The 14,541-nt window shown below is 38.7% G+C and overlaps 1 protein-coding gene across 4 annotated transcripts in view; it reads left to right on the forward strand.

Annotated features, from left to right (window-relative positions):
- kcnh7 (potassium voltage-gated channel subfamily H member 7) overlaps positions 1-14,541 on the forward strand; it is a 235,827-nt gene that overhangs the window by 193,581 nt on the left and 27,705 nt on the right. For all 4 annotated transcript variants that reach the window (XM_031893163.1, XM_031893164.1, XM_031893165.1 and 1 more), the window contains 2 exons: positions 357-756; positions 3,449-3,648. In XM_031893163.1, coding sequence (XP_031749023.1) covers positions 357-756; positions 3,449-3,648 — 600 coding nt within the window. The remainder of the gene's footprint in view (positions 1-356; positions 757-3,448; positions 3,649-14,541) is intronic.

Here is a 14,541-nt window from a genome sequence, read left to right on the forward strand (position 1 = left end):
AGTATCACAATAGCCTTGGATATTCTGCTTGTTCAAAAACTCATGTTGGTTAGGTTGTTAACTTGGCTGCCTTGAGATGTTGCTAGATGTCCTAGCTTTAATACCAGAAAGGACACTATCTGCAAGGAATTTGTATGTTCCTCTGGTATTTAGGTGGGTTTCCTTCAGGTTGTCTGGTTTCCTCCCACACTCCAGTAACATACAGGCAGGATAATTGGTTCCTGATAAAACTGACCACAGTGCATTTAAATACAATAAGATGATGAAATATCAAACCCATTACTGGATATTTATTGAGCATCAGTAGCTTGTGTGTTGCAGACGAAAGCCTAATATCTTTCTTTTTCTTTTCACAGACCACAACACTTATTGGACTTTTAAAAACTGCCAGGTTGTTACGGCTGGTGAGAGTTGCTAGAAAACTGGACAGATATTCTGAATATGGTGCAGCCGTACTGATGCTTCTAATGTGCATATTTGCACTAATCGCACACTGGCTCGCCTGCATTTGGTACGCCATTGGCAACGTGGAACGACCTTATTTAATTCACAAAATTAGCTGGTTGGATGCACTGGGAGACCAAATAAAGAAACCATACAATTACAGTGATCCCAGTTCTGGACCTTCCATCAAGGACAAATATGTTACAGCTCTGTACTTTACATTTAGCAGCTTAACAAGCGTTGGGTTTGGAAACGTATCCCCAAACACCAACTCTGAAAAGGTCTTCTCCATATGTGTCATGTTGATTGGCTGTAAGTACAAACTACATAAGGAATAACTAGTCATGATTTTTAGTTTGTTGAATAAACTGTTCATTCGAGGTGCTAAAATTTGATCTATAGCCAATGTGTGCTTACTGAAGAAAGCTTTGAAATATTTTGTGTTCCACAGTAACTGCAGGCATCCTAGACAATAGAAACCATAGGATATCTCCTGATGGACTCTCAAGTCTACAGTCCAAGATATTTTAGTATAGATGAGTAAATCATGTACCATAAAAAGAGCTACACTAAAAGTGGTAGCAGCTTGTACTACTGTACAAATATGTGGCACCAGAAATGTCCCAAGGAATGAGACTCCACACATGGACTTCATGTCTCCTAGTCTACTTGGTCATAAATATATTACTAATATGGAAAGGGAACCACCAATCTATTGTATGTTCTAAAGCTTGTACAGAACAATTAATCTTTTACTAATGTGGCAAGCTGATTTTTGCAGTATGAACATTACCGTTGGTAGAGGTGAACAGATCTTCTGGCTTTAAAGGAGAAGGAAAGGCTAATAAAGAGTTAATCTTAAGCTGCAGGCATACCTTCAGTTGTCTCAATAGTGCCCTTACGTCTCCCCATATTTCTCCCGTTCAGATGATCAGAAGCTTAACGGGAAGAAAAAACGCTGAGCTGTGTAAAGAAAGTTCCCATAATGCCTCGCTCCTGCACCAACAGCAAGACCGGGTGTACATGCTCAGTTAGTTATACTATGAGTCAGCTTCCTGCTGATTGGCTCAGATCCACAGTGAGTTCTTAGCATTCTTGAGGGAGGGGGGAGCAGGAGAGGGGAGAGAGCAGAAAGCTGGTGTCTCTAGCAGAGGAAAACAGACACAACAAATCCTTTGACAGAGAACTCAGTGCAGCGTTTCTGTGAGTGCTTATGGCTGTATTTACATAACCTTTCTGATAAAGCTTACTTAGTTTTTACCGTTCTTTTACCTTTTTTTTCCTTTAAGGATCAGATCCATTAACAACATTTAAAATGTGTTTCCAGGCAATTTGATGTGCCACTATAGCTGTTGATAAAGCAACAACTCTATTGCTGGAGGTGCTGAGGTTCTTATGTAAAAGCTGAGGACAGAGGGCAGATCTAAAATGTAGCTTTTTAACCATGTTATGGTAACCAATCCTGATTATGAATGAGTCAGAGAATTTATTTTCCCATTAAGAATAACAATGCTTTATAATTGGATTATATTTCTCTTTTGTTCCTGTTTATCACAGTCTGATGATGCTACCAAATCTTTATGAATGCATTCTGTTCTTAAAAGGCTGAACTGGCATTTTTTCTCTGTGAGATCCGCTTACAACCTCCTAATTATGTTCGTTAGGCTTGTAGCAAGGTCTTTCTATTAATGAAGGTATCTTAAAGCAAGCAATTATCTAGAAATAGCTATCCATTATATAACTTGCTGCAGCTTGAGATTGGTATAATGTACACTGGCTGGTAGGTAAGAGGTCATGGAAATAGATGTTATTTATAAACAGGGTTTATTTTTAGATAGTGTGTAGTTATAGGTCATTGTAATAATAAATACAATTTGTGCTTCAGGTATAGTAGGGATGCAGTGAATCCATCGGAGGTTTCAGATTTGGTTCTTTTAAACAATAAGGATTCGTCCAAATCAAATCCTGTAAAAAGTGCTGGAATTTGTCTGAATCCCAAACTGAATCATGAATTTTGTGCATTACACCCAGTCCCTACTGCAGCTCATTCCTACCTATTACAAAATATACAAGTGACTAGCAGGCTGCCAGAATATAGGGCGACCTGTTGCTAACAACTTGCCACCCTAATCCCCATCTTTCCACATATCAGGGCCTGCATGTACTATTTCTAAGTCTTCTGGTTACCCTTCTGAGTACCCTACCCCTATACTATAGAAAGAAGAGATGCAGTTAAACCAATAAAGATATAACAAATAATAAATATTTCAGAGTTTGCTATACCACGTATAGCAACCAATCAGAAGACAGCATTTACTGCTCTGTTGTTAGAAAGCAAATGTCTAATTGGTTGCTGTGGGTTACTAGACCTGGTTGAACCATTGCAATTTTTAATTACTTGTCTCTCTCTCTCTTTTTTGTTTCACCCACAGCTGTCATGGCATCAGCCTTCTACAAAAAATCTCTATACCCTTGAGTTGTTTAAAGATGAAACAATAATACGGTATGGGACGTTACCCAGAATGCTCTGGTCCTGGGTTATCCAGAATACCCGATAATGGATATTTCCATAATTTGGATCTCCACACCTTGAGTCTACAAAAAATCAACAATAATTAATGTATTAAACATAGATTAAACCCATTTGGATTGTTATACCTCCAATAAGAATGATTTAAATCTTAGTGGGAATCAAGTGCTATTTTATTATTACAGAGAAAAAGAAAATAGTGTAAAACATTTTTAATTATTTGGTTAAAATGGACTCTATGGGAGCTCTATGGGAGATGGCCTTCACGTAGTTCAGAGCTTTCCGGATAACGGATCCCATACCTGTACATGCATAACAAATGCTACTTATATATCATTTTCCCTTTTATGTTAAATGTTGGAATATCTTGGGATGTGTTTGAATCACTTGCCTCATACCTGCTATTTTATATTGTTTTTATGCATTTGGTTGTATTAATCAATGGTCTATCATTTTTTATTCTTTCCAATCCAGCATTAATGTATGCAAGTATTTTTGGAAATGTGTCTGCAATAATCCAAAGATTATATTCAGGAACCGCTCGGTACCACATGCAGATGCTGAGAGTAAAGGAATTCATCCGATTTCATCAAATTCCCAATCCTTTACGCCAAAGGCTCGAAGAGTATTTTCAGCATGCATGGAGTTACACCAATGGCATTGACATGAATATGGTATGCCACTTAGTTTTTTATTCTCTATAACTGACATGAAGATCATAGACCATCACAGTCTACGTGGTTGTGGCAATCAAACAGGAGTGATCAAGAGTGATTCATATGAATAGAAAAACAGATGATAGATCGATAGATCGATAGATAGATAGATAGATAGATAGATGATAGATAGATAGATGATAGATAGATAGATAGATAGATAGATGATAGATAGATGATAGATAGATAGATAGATAGATAGATAGATAGATAGATAGATAGATAGATAGATAGATAGACGATGAGATGATAATATGACCAAATGCATGTGGACACCTGTATATTGAAGATATAATTCCAAAACCAAACTGGTCTTCTTAAAGCTGTCTTTGCCCTCTACTCCTCTGGGAATGTTTCCATTAGATGTTGGAACATTGTTAGTGGGATTTGCATCCATTCATATGTAACAGGCTGGGAACCGATCAGGTCTGGCACACATTGATGTTCCAATTCATCCCACAGGTTTGGTTGGGTTGAGATCAGGGCTTTGTGGAGGCCAGTCAAGTTCTTCCACTTCCATCTCAGTAAATCCAAAGTATTGCCACAAAGTACGATGATTGGAATCATCAAGATTGTCATTGTATGATGTAGTGGTGTCTTGTGTTCCAGCAAGAATGGGTGTGACTTAAATAGGCAATTCCACTTATTGGAAAGGGTGCCCACATACGTTTGGCCCTATAATGTGGATAGAAATATACAGAACAATAGACAGACAAAGACAGACATATATAGAATATAGACAGTAAACAGAAATGAGAGCTAAACCAATAGACTTTAAAACTAGAATAGTCTTTATTAATAAGCATTTTCTCAAGTTATTGCTTTGGCATAACAGGAAGCAAATTGCCTTTTAAAAGGCCACATTTTCATACAAGTTATTATTACGGCTGCATGGTTTCACAGAAATTGTGTAAAATGTGCCCAGAAATCTCTTATTTATCGGCTAGTTATGTTTTTTTAAAAAATAAATAATAATAACGATAGAGCAAAGAGATTTGTGGTTTCTAACTATAAATAGTGTTGTGCCTTCAGACAGATCAATAGATGTAGGCCAATAGACATTTTTAATATGGATTCGGGTATCAAATTCACATCACTGTTTTAAACAGATGAAGAAAAAACTATATGAAAAGTGCTAATGCTGTGCTGGCTCTTATGTTCCTTTGACCTTGTAGTGTTATTGAATAGAAGTTACAAATAATAAATGAGGCTTGATATGCCATACATCAAGTCAGAAAGCAGCCCTGATGGATATAATGGCAATATTCTAATCATCCGACACAGGACATCATTTAATCTAAAGGACACCAACCATGTTTCTAATCCTTATCCTTTACATTTTACAAAAGGTTCTGCTTCAGTGATTAAAACACTTTGCTGCTAAATGCCTGGCAGCTCTGGGATTCCATAGATTTCTGGACATCATAGGGGCTTCTGTGAGACTGTGCAGCCACTCTTTCCATCTCGCCATTCTAAATGTTTTATGTGCCGGAGAGAAACGTGTATTTATAGGGCAGATCTATGGCATGGATGGGTAACGACTTGTCTGAATATAAACGCTTACGTTATGTTGTATCAGAGCTGAATTTATAACCATAGTAAGGGTCTATGATCCGTGTAGTTTACAATAACTAGGTGGGTGAGTAGAATGATACAGCATATTAAATACACAGAACTTTCCTTCTCTGGATATTTCCATATAACTTGCTTCTACTTAGCACCAACCTTAGTGCTCATTTATAGAAGATAGAAAACCTTGGTAAAAAGGAACACAAATTTGAATACAGGTATGGGACCCGTTATCCAGAATGCACGGGACCTGGGGTTTTCTGGATAAGGGGTCTTTCCGTAATTCAGATCTCCTACCTTAAGTCTGCTAATAAAATTATTTAAACAGTAATTAAACCCAATAGGAGTATTTTGGCTCCAATAAGGATTAATTATATCTTAGTTGGGATCAAGTAAGAGAAAAAGGAAACCATTTTTAAAAATGTGAAGTAGTTGATTATAATGGAGTCTATGGGAGATGGCCTTTCCGTAATTCGGAACTTTCTGGATAATGGGTTTCCGGATAAGGGGTCCAATACCTGGATTTGAGATTTTTGCGATTTATGAATTGAAAAAATCTCGACAGTTCAAATTCAGCAGTTATAAATTGGAAATCTTCTAGCAAAATCTTTTTTAGTCAAGATTCTATAGAAATCATTGGGAAGTATATCTGCAGTATTTGTGCAAATTTAGTTTATTTTCCCAAAGATTTTTTTTACAAATTTATTTCTAAATAAATGCAGTTATGGAATAAAAACATTATTGTGATTTTTTTGGGGGTCAAGATTTGATCACAAAAATTTATAAAATAGCCCCATAGAGCCAGATTTAGTCTAGGTGGCAAGCAGGATGGGATACCCATTCCTACATCTCCTATATCCCCCACATTAATGTAGGGGAACCTGGAAGTTGTCCAGTATTGTATTGACCCCATGGTCACTCCACAGCCTAAGTGCCCCCTGTGCTTTACCCTAGAGCTTGTTCTGCTTATGCCACAACAGAGGCAATACGTAGTATTTTGTACCCAAAATACTACAGGTATGGGACCTGTTATCCAGAATGCTCGGGACCTGGGGTTTTCCAGATAAGGGATCTTTCCATAATTTGGATCTCCATAACTTAAATCTGCTAAAAATCATTTAAATATTGAGTAAACCCAAAAGAATTGTTTTGCCTCCAATAAGGATTAATTATATCTTAGTTGGGATCAAGTACAATGTTCTGTTTTATTATTACAGAGAAAAGGGAATCATTTAACCATTAAATAAACCCAATAGGGCTGTTCTGCCCCCAATAAGGGGTAATTATAGCTTAGTTGGGATCAAGTACAGGTACTGTTTTATTATTACAGAGAAAAGGGAATCATTTAACCATTAAATAAACCCAATAGGACTGTTCTGCCCCCAATAAGGGGTAATTATATCTTAGTTGGGATCAAGTACAAGGTACTGTTTTATTATTACAGAGAAAAAGGAAATCATATTTAAAAATCTATGGGAGATGGCCTTTTCTTAATTTTCTGGATAACGGGGATCCCATACCTGTATATGCAGAGAAGGAATGTTGTGTATACAGAAAGTAGCGATAGAGGCAGAAGACCTGCGGCTACTTGAGGGGCCCTGGAGTTTAGAGGATCGGTGGGAGTCCCATAGTGCCTATTTAAAATAAAAATAATATATATATTCTCCTAAATAGACCAAAAATATAAGGTGTGTAATGAGGAACCATGCATACGTATATGCTTGTTACCATACTGTTTAGCTGCCATTTTCTGTTGTACTTATGAGAGATTTATCTTTTTTTTGTGCCTGCCTCAATCCTTACACCATGGAATACCTACACCCACGGGTAAGAACAGGAGGTATTTTAAATCCAGTTTTCCCTTTTGTTTATGTATTTTTTTTGTTAAGGAATACTTTATATGCATTTCCGTTGTGTTTGTGGCATTGCATGGATTTTCAGGAAAATAATACTGGTCAATAAAATATTTTGAGACTGAGCCCAACAAATGGGGGTAGAGAACTGGAATGAACAATGCGAAGTCATGGCAATGTTGTTGATATCGTAGCTGTTCTGAGCCATGATCCTAATACCTCCCTATACCTCATTCATGCTGACTAGCATTTATTTTGCCATAATATAGGGGGGACTGTTTAAAACTGGATTGATCAAGTTGTTTCCATTTTTTAAAGACTGTTATAGGTAAAGGACTGGCCTACAGCCAATATTGTATGAAAGCATCTTCCAGTAGACCCAGTTCCTATTGCCCCCAGTCTATGCTTAGTTCCTTCATGGGCCTTTAAAAAAACTATTTGGTACTATCTATATCTATTTGCTCTGACAATAGGCCCAGGATCTGTGTCAGGTTCTCTGGTGGGCCCTTAAAGATCCAGTACAACACTGAGTTTAGCCATTTTGTGTGGACTAAATGCAAGTCTGGTGCCCCAAGAGATTTCAACTAAAAGAAGAGCAATGTCAATAATTGTCATCCAGAATGACTTCAGTTCAGTAAACAAACTTCATAACTGTGAATCTACTCTATTCCCCACAAATCATAAACTGTCAGTCCCAAAATATCCTACGTGCGTACTATGTCTTGTTGAGTGACTGGAATTTTTTCTGTCTGCATTAACATTTTTCAAAGGTGCTATTTGTAGTCAAAAAGTATTTGGTGAATGCTTTTGATGTGACAATTAAGTGCATGTCTACATACAATTCTTGTGCATTTTACTCCTTGGACATCTAGACGTTTTCACGCGCTTCTTGATGTTTGGGAGAGTTATTCAATCCCTGATGGGTCAACTTGTGCTTGGAACCATGTGATCTGAAGAACCATAGCATGGAATAATAATGATGATATCATTGCAGTCTATTGAAGTTATGCTCATAGTAAGGCTGCTTATGTTCTCTGTGTCTCCATGCGGTGTTGTTGTGTTGTGGTGCAAATTTCACATTTTGTAAATAGAAAGGTGGACAGGGATTGGCAGGCCTGGGTTTGTGGCGAGGCCTAATGCTGGTTAGGATCGGGACCAGCAAGATACTGTTGCTTTCCAAACCACTGAATTTTTTGCAAAATACAAAGGTGCAGCTCCTTGGACTACAAAAAATGGAGCTGCACCTTATTCTGAATACATTGCTGTCTTTATTTATTACTGAGGGCACGTGGTTGTCCCTAGCTTGCATGTCACTCCTCGGCATAAGGTGCAGCGCACAGACATTGTCCTGGAAGCAAAATATGTGTTGTTTGCTCCCAAAGAACATATTGTATATTCCATATTGCCTCCAATGTCAATGGAAAAAACACAATGCCTTGCTGGCTGGGGGACAGTGTAGCCTTTATACACAGTTTAGGAGAGTTTTTTCCACCAATGAATAACGTTATTTTAACAATATTAGAAAACCCCTGACCTAAAAGTATAGCTGGGAATCATTTGCAATGGCCCTAATGGTTTTAATTGTAACATTCACCATCTTGCACAGAAAATTTTAGTAATTCTGTCCCAAAAGAAGCCAAGAAGGCACTTTAGCAGTTGCAGGTTATAGTTGATTGTCCTCAGGACTTCAGAAATAACTTTGTGTCTCTTTGCAAGGGAAACATTTGTGGTCCAATGGGATGTATTGTACTAAATATTGGTTTCCATGATGTTGGCAATGAAGGGTACCCTATGGGGCACATTTACGACTTTTTCGTCGCTGTTGCGTTTTTTTCGTATTTTGCGAGATTTTTTCGTCGCCGTAGCGACTTTATCGTATTTTGCGCAACTTTTCCGTTGCCGTCATGATTTTTTCGTATTGAGCAATTGTAAACGGCGGAAAAGCCAATCCGATTTTTTCGCGACAGCGACAAAAAACTCGCGGAAAATATACAATAAAGTCGTAACACCGCCGAAAAAATTGCGGGACATACAAAAAAGTTGTAACGGCGACAAAAAAGTCACAAAAATACCAATCATTACGAAAAAACGCGTTCGGACACTTTCGGTCCGTTCGTGGATTAGTAAATCTGCCCCTATATGTTTAAACCCCCACTCCCACCGCAATGGCTTCCTTGACCATCCTTGTCAAAATGAGTCTTAAAGCCTCTCAGCTAGCCTAGTGAGGGACAAAACTAATTAAAATCTCCTATGTGTGATTAAGCCCAGTAACCTACATATCGCTACTCGTCGTATTAAAGCAAAATTAAAATCCCTGCAAAAAAACATATTTCTGTTGCACAAAAGGAAATGTAATTACGATTGTCACTTCTTTCCCTAAACATCAAAGCATATTGTATTAAACAACTTGTACAGGCAGTAACATGAATAGCAGAAGATATCCCTGTATCCTTTATGTAATTGCTTATTGTTCTGAAGGCATTATTCCCATTATGAGACGGCGGGGCTTACAGGGCAAACTCATGCTGCGGCATGTGAACAAAGAAAGTGACAAAAACAGAGAGCCAATGGTTTGAATAAGCTTCTAAGAAAAGAATATTTATGGACCTATCTAGCGGGACCTGAATAGGAAAACTTGCCCATCTTCTTTAAAAAAAAAAAAGATATTTGCACAAAAATCAAGCCGCAGATGATTTGTTGTTCAGCTCACTGGGGATGAATGAGAAAGAGATTATTGCTTATTATTTGGGAGAATGTCTACCATGGCAGAGTGGAAACTTTTGTATGCGGTGAATGGGCATTAATGAGGGATAATGGTTATTGTATAGCAGCAAATGTGCAGCATTTTTTTTTTAACAAAGTGTGCCTGGCATTCTTATTGGCTACTGAAACAACCATGCTTAACCAACATCCTTGTATCTTACTGCATTATCTTTCATAGGAGTTTGCTTGGGCAGTTGCATCCACAATTTGAAAAAATACATCAATAATATTTTGGTAATAGTCCAACTGGAAGTTGCAGTTGGATAACTGTTGGGGGCCTGCAGAGTCAACATCCCTAGAGGGTCAGTCTGGAGTGTACAGGGCCCACCAAAAATGCCAACTCAGGAGCCCCCCACACCCTGCAAGTTGCCCTGCCGCCAGCACACACATGCCACCCCTCCTCCAGAGGGCATATCTAATACTTACCAAGGCATGTTTGGGGGAGGGAGGGAGGTCAGAGGAGTGGTGCAACAGCCCAGTCCAACCTTCATTCCTGTTATATATAAGTATGGCTGTACATAGACGTAGGGACAGGTATGGGGGCACCAACATGCCTTCTCCTGCCTGTCCCTTATGACTACAGTGCTACTGAACACAGACAGGCTGTACTCAACAGTCACATGATTGCTTGCGACTGTCAGTAAATGAAACCAAACATTCCTATTTTTTGACAGTTTTGACTGATTTTTTTTTTTTTTCTGGAGACAAATAGGATAAACAAAAAGAAAACAATCTTGTAGGCAATCAAGAATAATATATGGTGCTGGTTTTATTCTGGGCTAAAAATGATCATTATCTTCAAAATGGCCCCTTTATTGGCGCTCCCCATAGATCTGCTATTGTCCCTGTCTGTGTTTCAGATGAGGAGTGGGTGTATTCTAAGGGTCCCTGCCAGAAGCACAGTAGAAGGGGATAGCCAATCACAGCCCTTCAGTCACACAAGCAAAGACAGGCCTCGGGTTAAATGAGTTTATGAAGGAATAGATAGGTTGGACTAGTTGGATTTTGAGTAAAATTTCTCAATATATCAGCACAAAACACATATTTTTTTAAGCATATTCCATCTATCACATTCTAGTATGTTACAGAATATGTTCCCTTTAATGGTGCTCCATATTACAGAAAGATCCATTATCTAGAAAATTCCAGGCATTCTGCATATTTGTCAGTTTTACAAAGTACAATATGTCCATTGTATTTCATCTACTCTCTTTGTTGCTGGGGGGTCCCAAGTCACGTGCCCTCTCTGCCGTACCCTAAAACTAGCCTTGTATTAGCTAATAAATCACAGCATAGTTAAAAGTATAGAGTTCTTTTATTGCGGATAATGAGTAGGTTACATTCATCTTTTATTTCTGATATGCAGAAGAAATTATGCTGGTAATTAACCTACTCCCTTATTAAATGTAATTAAAACCAAATAAAAAGCTAAATAAAGAAGAGCACGCCACGTGGGATATTTGGGAGTTATTAACGTTAAACACATTCAGAGATGCCGGAGCTGATTGTGTTACTATGAAACAAGTCATGGATGTGATAAAGGCATATTACATATTGTCATTTATTAAAGCGCATCTAAAGGAAAAAAGGCACTTTCTAAATGCTCAGTGCAGCATTAGGAGCTAAAATTGGCACGTTAAAATGTCCTGCACAATGTTTGCACTCAGCGGCATAACTACTCTGGGCCGAGCCCCCTTGCAAAAATACCTTCGGAGGGGCCCAGTGCAGAGTAGCAAACCATGCAACCCCCTGGCCCCTTCCCTCCACCCGCTCTCTCTCATCCCCCAGCCTGCTCGCGTATCTCCCTGCCTGCTCTTATATCTAAGGCAGGGGAAATGCAACAATAGAGGAAGCAGACCCCACAGTCTGGGCCCCCCTGTTCCCCAGATCGACACCCCATTACCCCCCCTGGGGTCTGCTTCCTCTGCTGTTACACCACTACTTGCACTCTTCTACTGGGCGCCACTTTGCACCTCCTTGTGTGTCAGCCCAAAATCTGGTGCAAGAGATCCCTGTACTTAAGACCTGTGTAGAGCAGCCAGTAAGTAAGTACTATAAGTAAGTAAGTATAGGACAGGGTGGTACCAGTTGAATCACTTTTTTTACCCAGAATGCAGCTTAATTTCAGCAGCACTTTGCTCAATAGCATTAGATGTGTCAAAATGTTTTATTTATTAAAACTGAGGGCAAACATCAGCAGTGATGTTGCCATAGCAACCAATAAGATTAACTTGTCTGTGACTGTTCAAATCTAATGTTACGGTAATTAATACACCCAAAAATGTACTTTCAAGCTAACTGGACAGTGGAAGTTTTTAATTTTAACTTTTGTTATGCATAAATACAAATAACTTTTGCCTTGGCCCTTCTATTTATAAAATCCAGTCACATGTTTGAATAGAAACTACTGAGTGGTCGGTCTAGGTTTATGGCCAAGAGAAAACATTGCAACAATTCTATTTTTCTCATTTTACTATTAAATGCAGGTGATATTTGTGGTTTAATGCTTCAGAGACCCCTTCTCTGGCCTGTTGGCTAAGGATTGGCCCGCAGTGCTAAATTGCATTCCTTCCATATAAGCTGCTGCTATATTGATCCGCTCAGTACTGGTCTCGGTACTTGACTTCCTTCATTAAATATCTGAAAAACCTGGCACCGGTTAATGCATTATCTGCTTCTTAACTGCTTAATTAAATAATACACAAGGTCTATTGCAGATGTACATTAAAGTCTCCGGGTTACAAATGTAATCAGAATTATTTTACCAGTAAAGGCAACGAGGCTCTAGGTAGAGTTTGTGGGGAAAGGTGTAATTATTATATGTGATTTTTTTTCTCATTTGTTATATTTGGGTCTGTTGTAACAGAAGACTGTGCTATTGTTAGGTGAAAAGGGAAAAAATATTAGAATATTAAAACAAACGGAAAAAAATTAATTTCTGGGTTTGTATTGAGGTTCTCCTATATGTTGTCCTTCTGTGTGCAGATCTGTACTTTTATCACAGAAGGAAGCTGTATGTAGGTGGAAAGGTGAAGCTTTTATCATGGTCTTCCAACTTTGTGGGTGTATGTCTTGGCTGCTAGTTGTAGATAAAGCTAAAGGACAAAAAACTGTGATGAACCACTTGTCTACGTTTGCTAATCAAGTGTTGGTAGAACCAGAAGAACCCAAAAGATGGTAGATATGTGATTACGGACAGTTGCAGGAAAGTTTTAGGCAGTTGGATCCACCAATGACTCAAAGCCAAGAGGACTGTGATACATGAGATTGTACAATTGTTACAGTAGCAAGGACGTTGCAGGCAGTTATGTCTACAAGCAACCAACCAGGACAAAGGGTTCCGTCACTATTATAAAAGAATTCCAAGACCCCTAGTCTTTAGAGCAATGGTCCCCAAACTGGGAAGGTACCCTACCCCCAGGTGGGTCTAGACAAAAAGCAAGTAAGTAGAGTTTTGGGATGTTCAGAGTGAGTGAGATTTGGGGGTGAACACTTCTTAGCTATCCTAGATAAACTTGACTAAATGGTTGATACTATGATGTTTATCTATGTCTGTAACTGTATTAACATTGTTGGGTTTCAAAGAGGGGCCTGGACCCACAAAAGTATAGAAATCCCTGCTTTAGAAAGAAAGAGAGTAATGTATTGTAACTTTCAGAGTACAAATAATTTGGGGGTGAACACTTCTTAGCTATTCTAGATAAACTTGACTAAATGGTTGATACTATGATGTTTATCTATGTCTGTAATTGTATTAAAATTGTTGGGTTTAAAAGAGGGGCCTGGACCCACAAAAGTATAGAAATCCCTGCTTTAGAAAGAAAGAGAGTAATGTATTGTAACTTTCAGAGTACAAATAATTTGGAATTAATGGGATGATTTATGCACGTTATGGCTGAAGCATCTCTATCTATCAAGCTCCAAGCTTCTTAAGAGGCAAAGCTTTGTTTCGATATGTTCACCAGGGAGATAATTTGGCAACAAATAGTTTCAGAGCATCTGTGAAAGTGCTGAATAAAGGCAAAGCACTTCACTTTCAGATTAATGAGAAAAATATCTCAGAAGCATTTTTACTTGAAGCTTTCAGTGGAAGTAATTATGGTAATGTGTAATTTTGTCTATTTTGATATAAATATGTAACAAAAAAAGGGAGCCCTATTTTATATTTAGCTGCTTTATCTTTTTACTATATTGTAAATTGTCATAAAGAAAACTAAAAGAGATGCACAGGCGTTTAAACATAAAATATATAGATTTTTTTTTTAGACAAGAGGGTCATTTACAAATGCTCAAAGTGGAAGTTCTCCTTAGTGTTCACTCTCTGAACAATCTGGAGTGAGTTGCAGGCTGGTGTGGGGCAGGATGGGAGATGCATAGATCCCTCCTTCCAGCCCACCTTTCATGAATACAGTGCTATGAAATGGAGGCAGTGCTGTATTCATCTGGAAGCAGCACATTCTGATGATCCTTTATAGGGTCAAAGACCAGTGCCAACAAGTACCCATAGGCAGGGTCCGACTGGGGGGTGCAGGGCCCACCGGGGCACCCGCCCCAGGGGCCCTGCCGGTGCTCCCGCCGGCCGCGTCCCCTAACCCCCCCTACAGGGGGGAGCTCGCGTAAATATAACGCGTATGGGGAGGAACGGTCGGGCAGGGGGAGTGCTGCA

The sequence above is a fragment of the Xenopus tropicalis genome, chromosome 9 (assembly GCF_000004195.4).
Source record: "Xenopus tropicalis strain Nigerian chromosome 9, UCB_Xtro_10.0, whole genome shotgun sequence".
NCBI lineage: Eukaryota > Metazoa > Chordata > Amphibia > Anura > Pipidae > Xenopus > Xenopus tropicalis.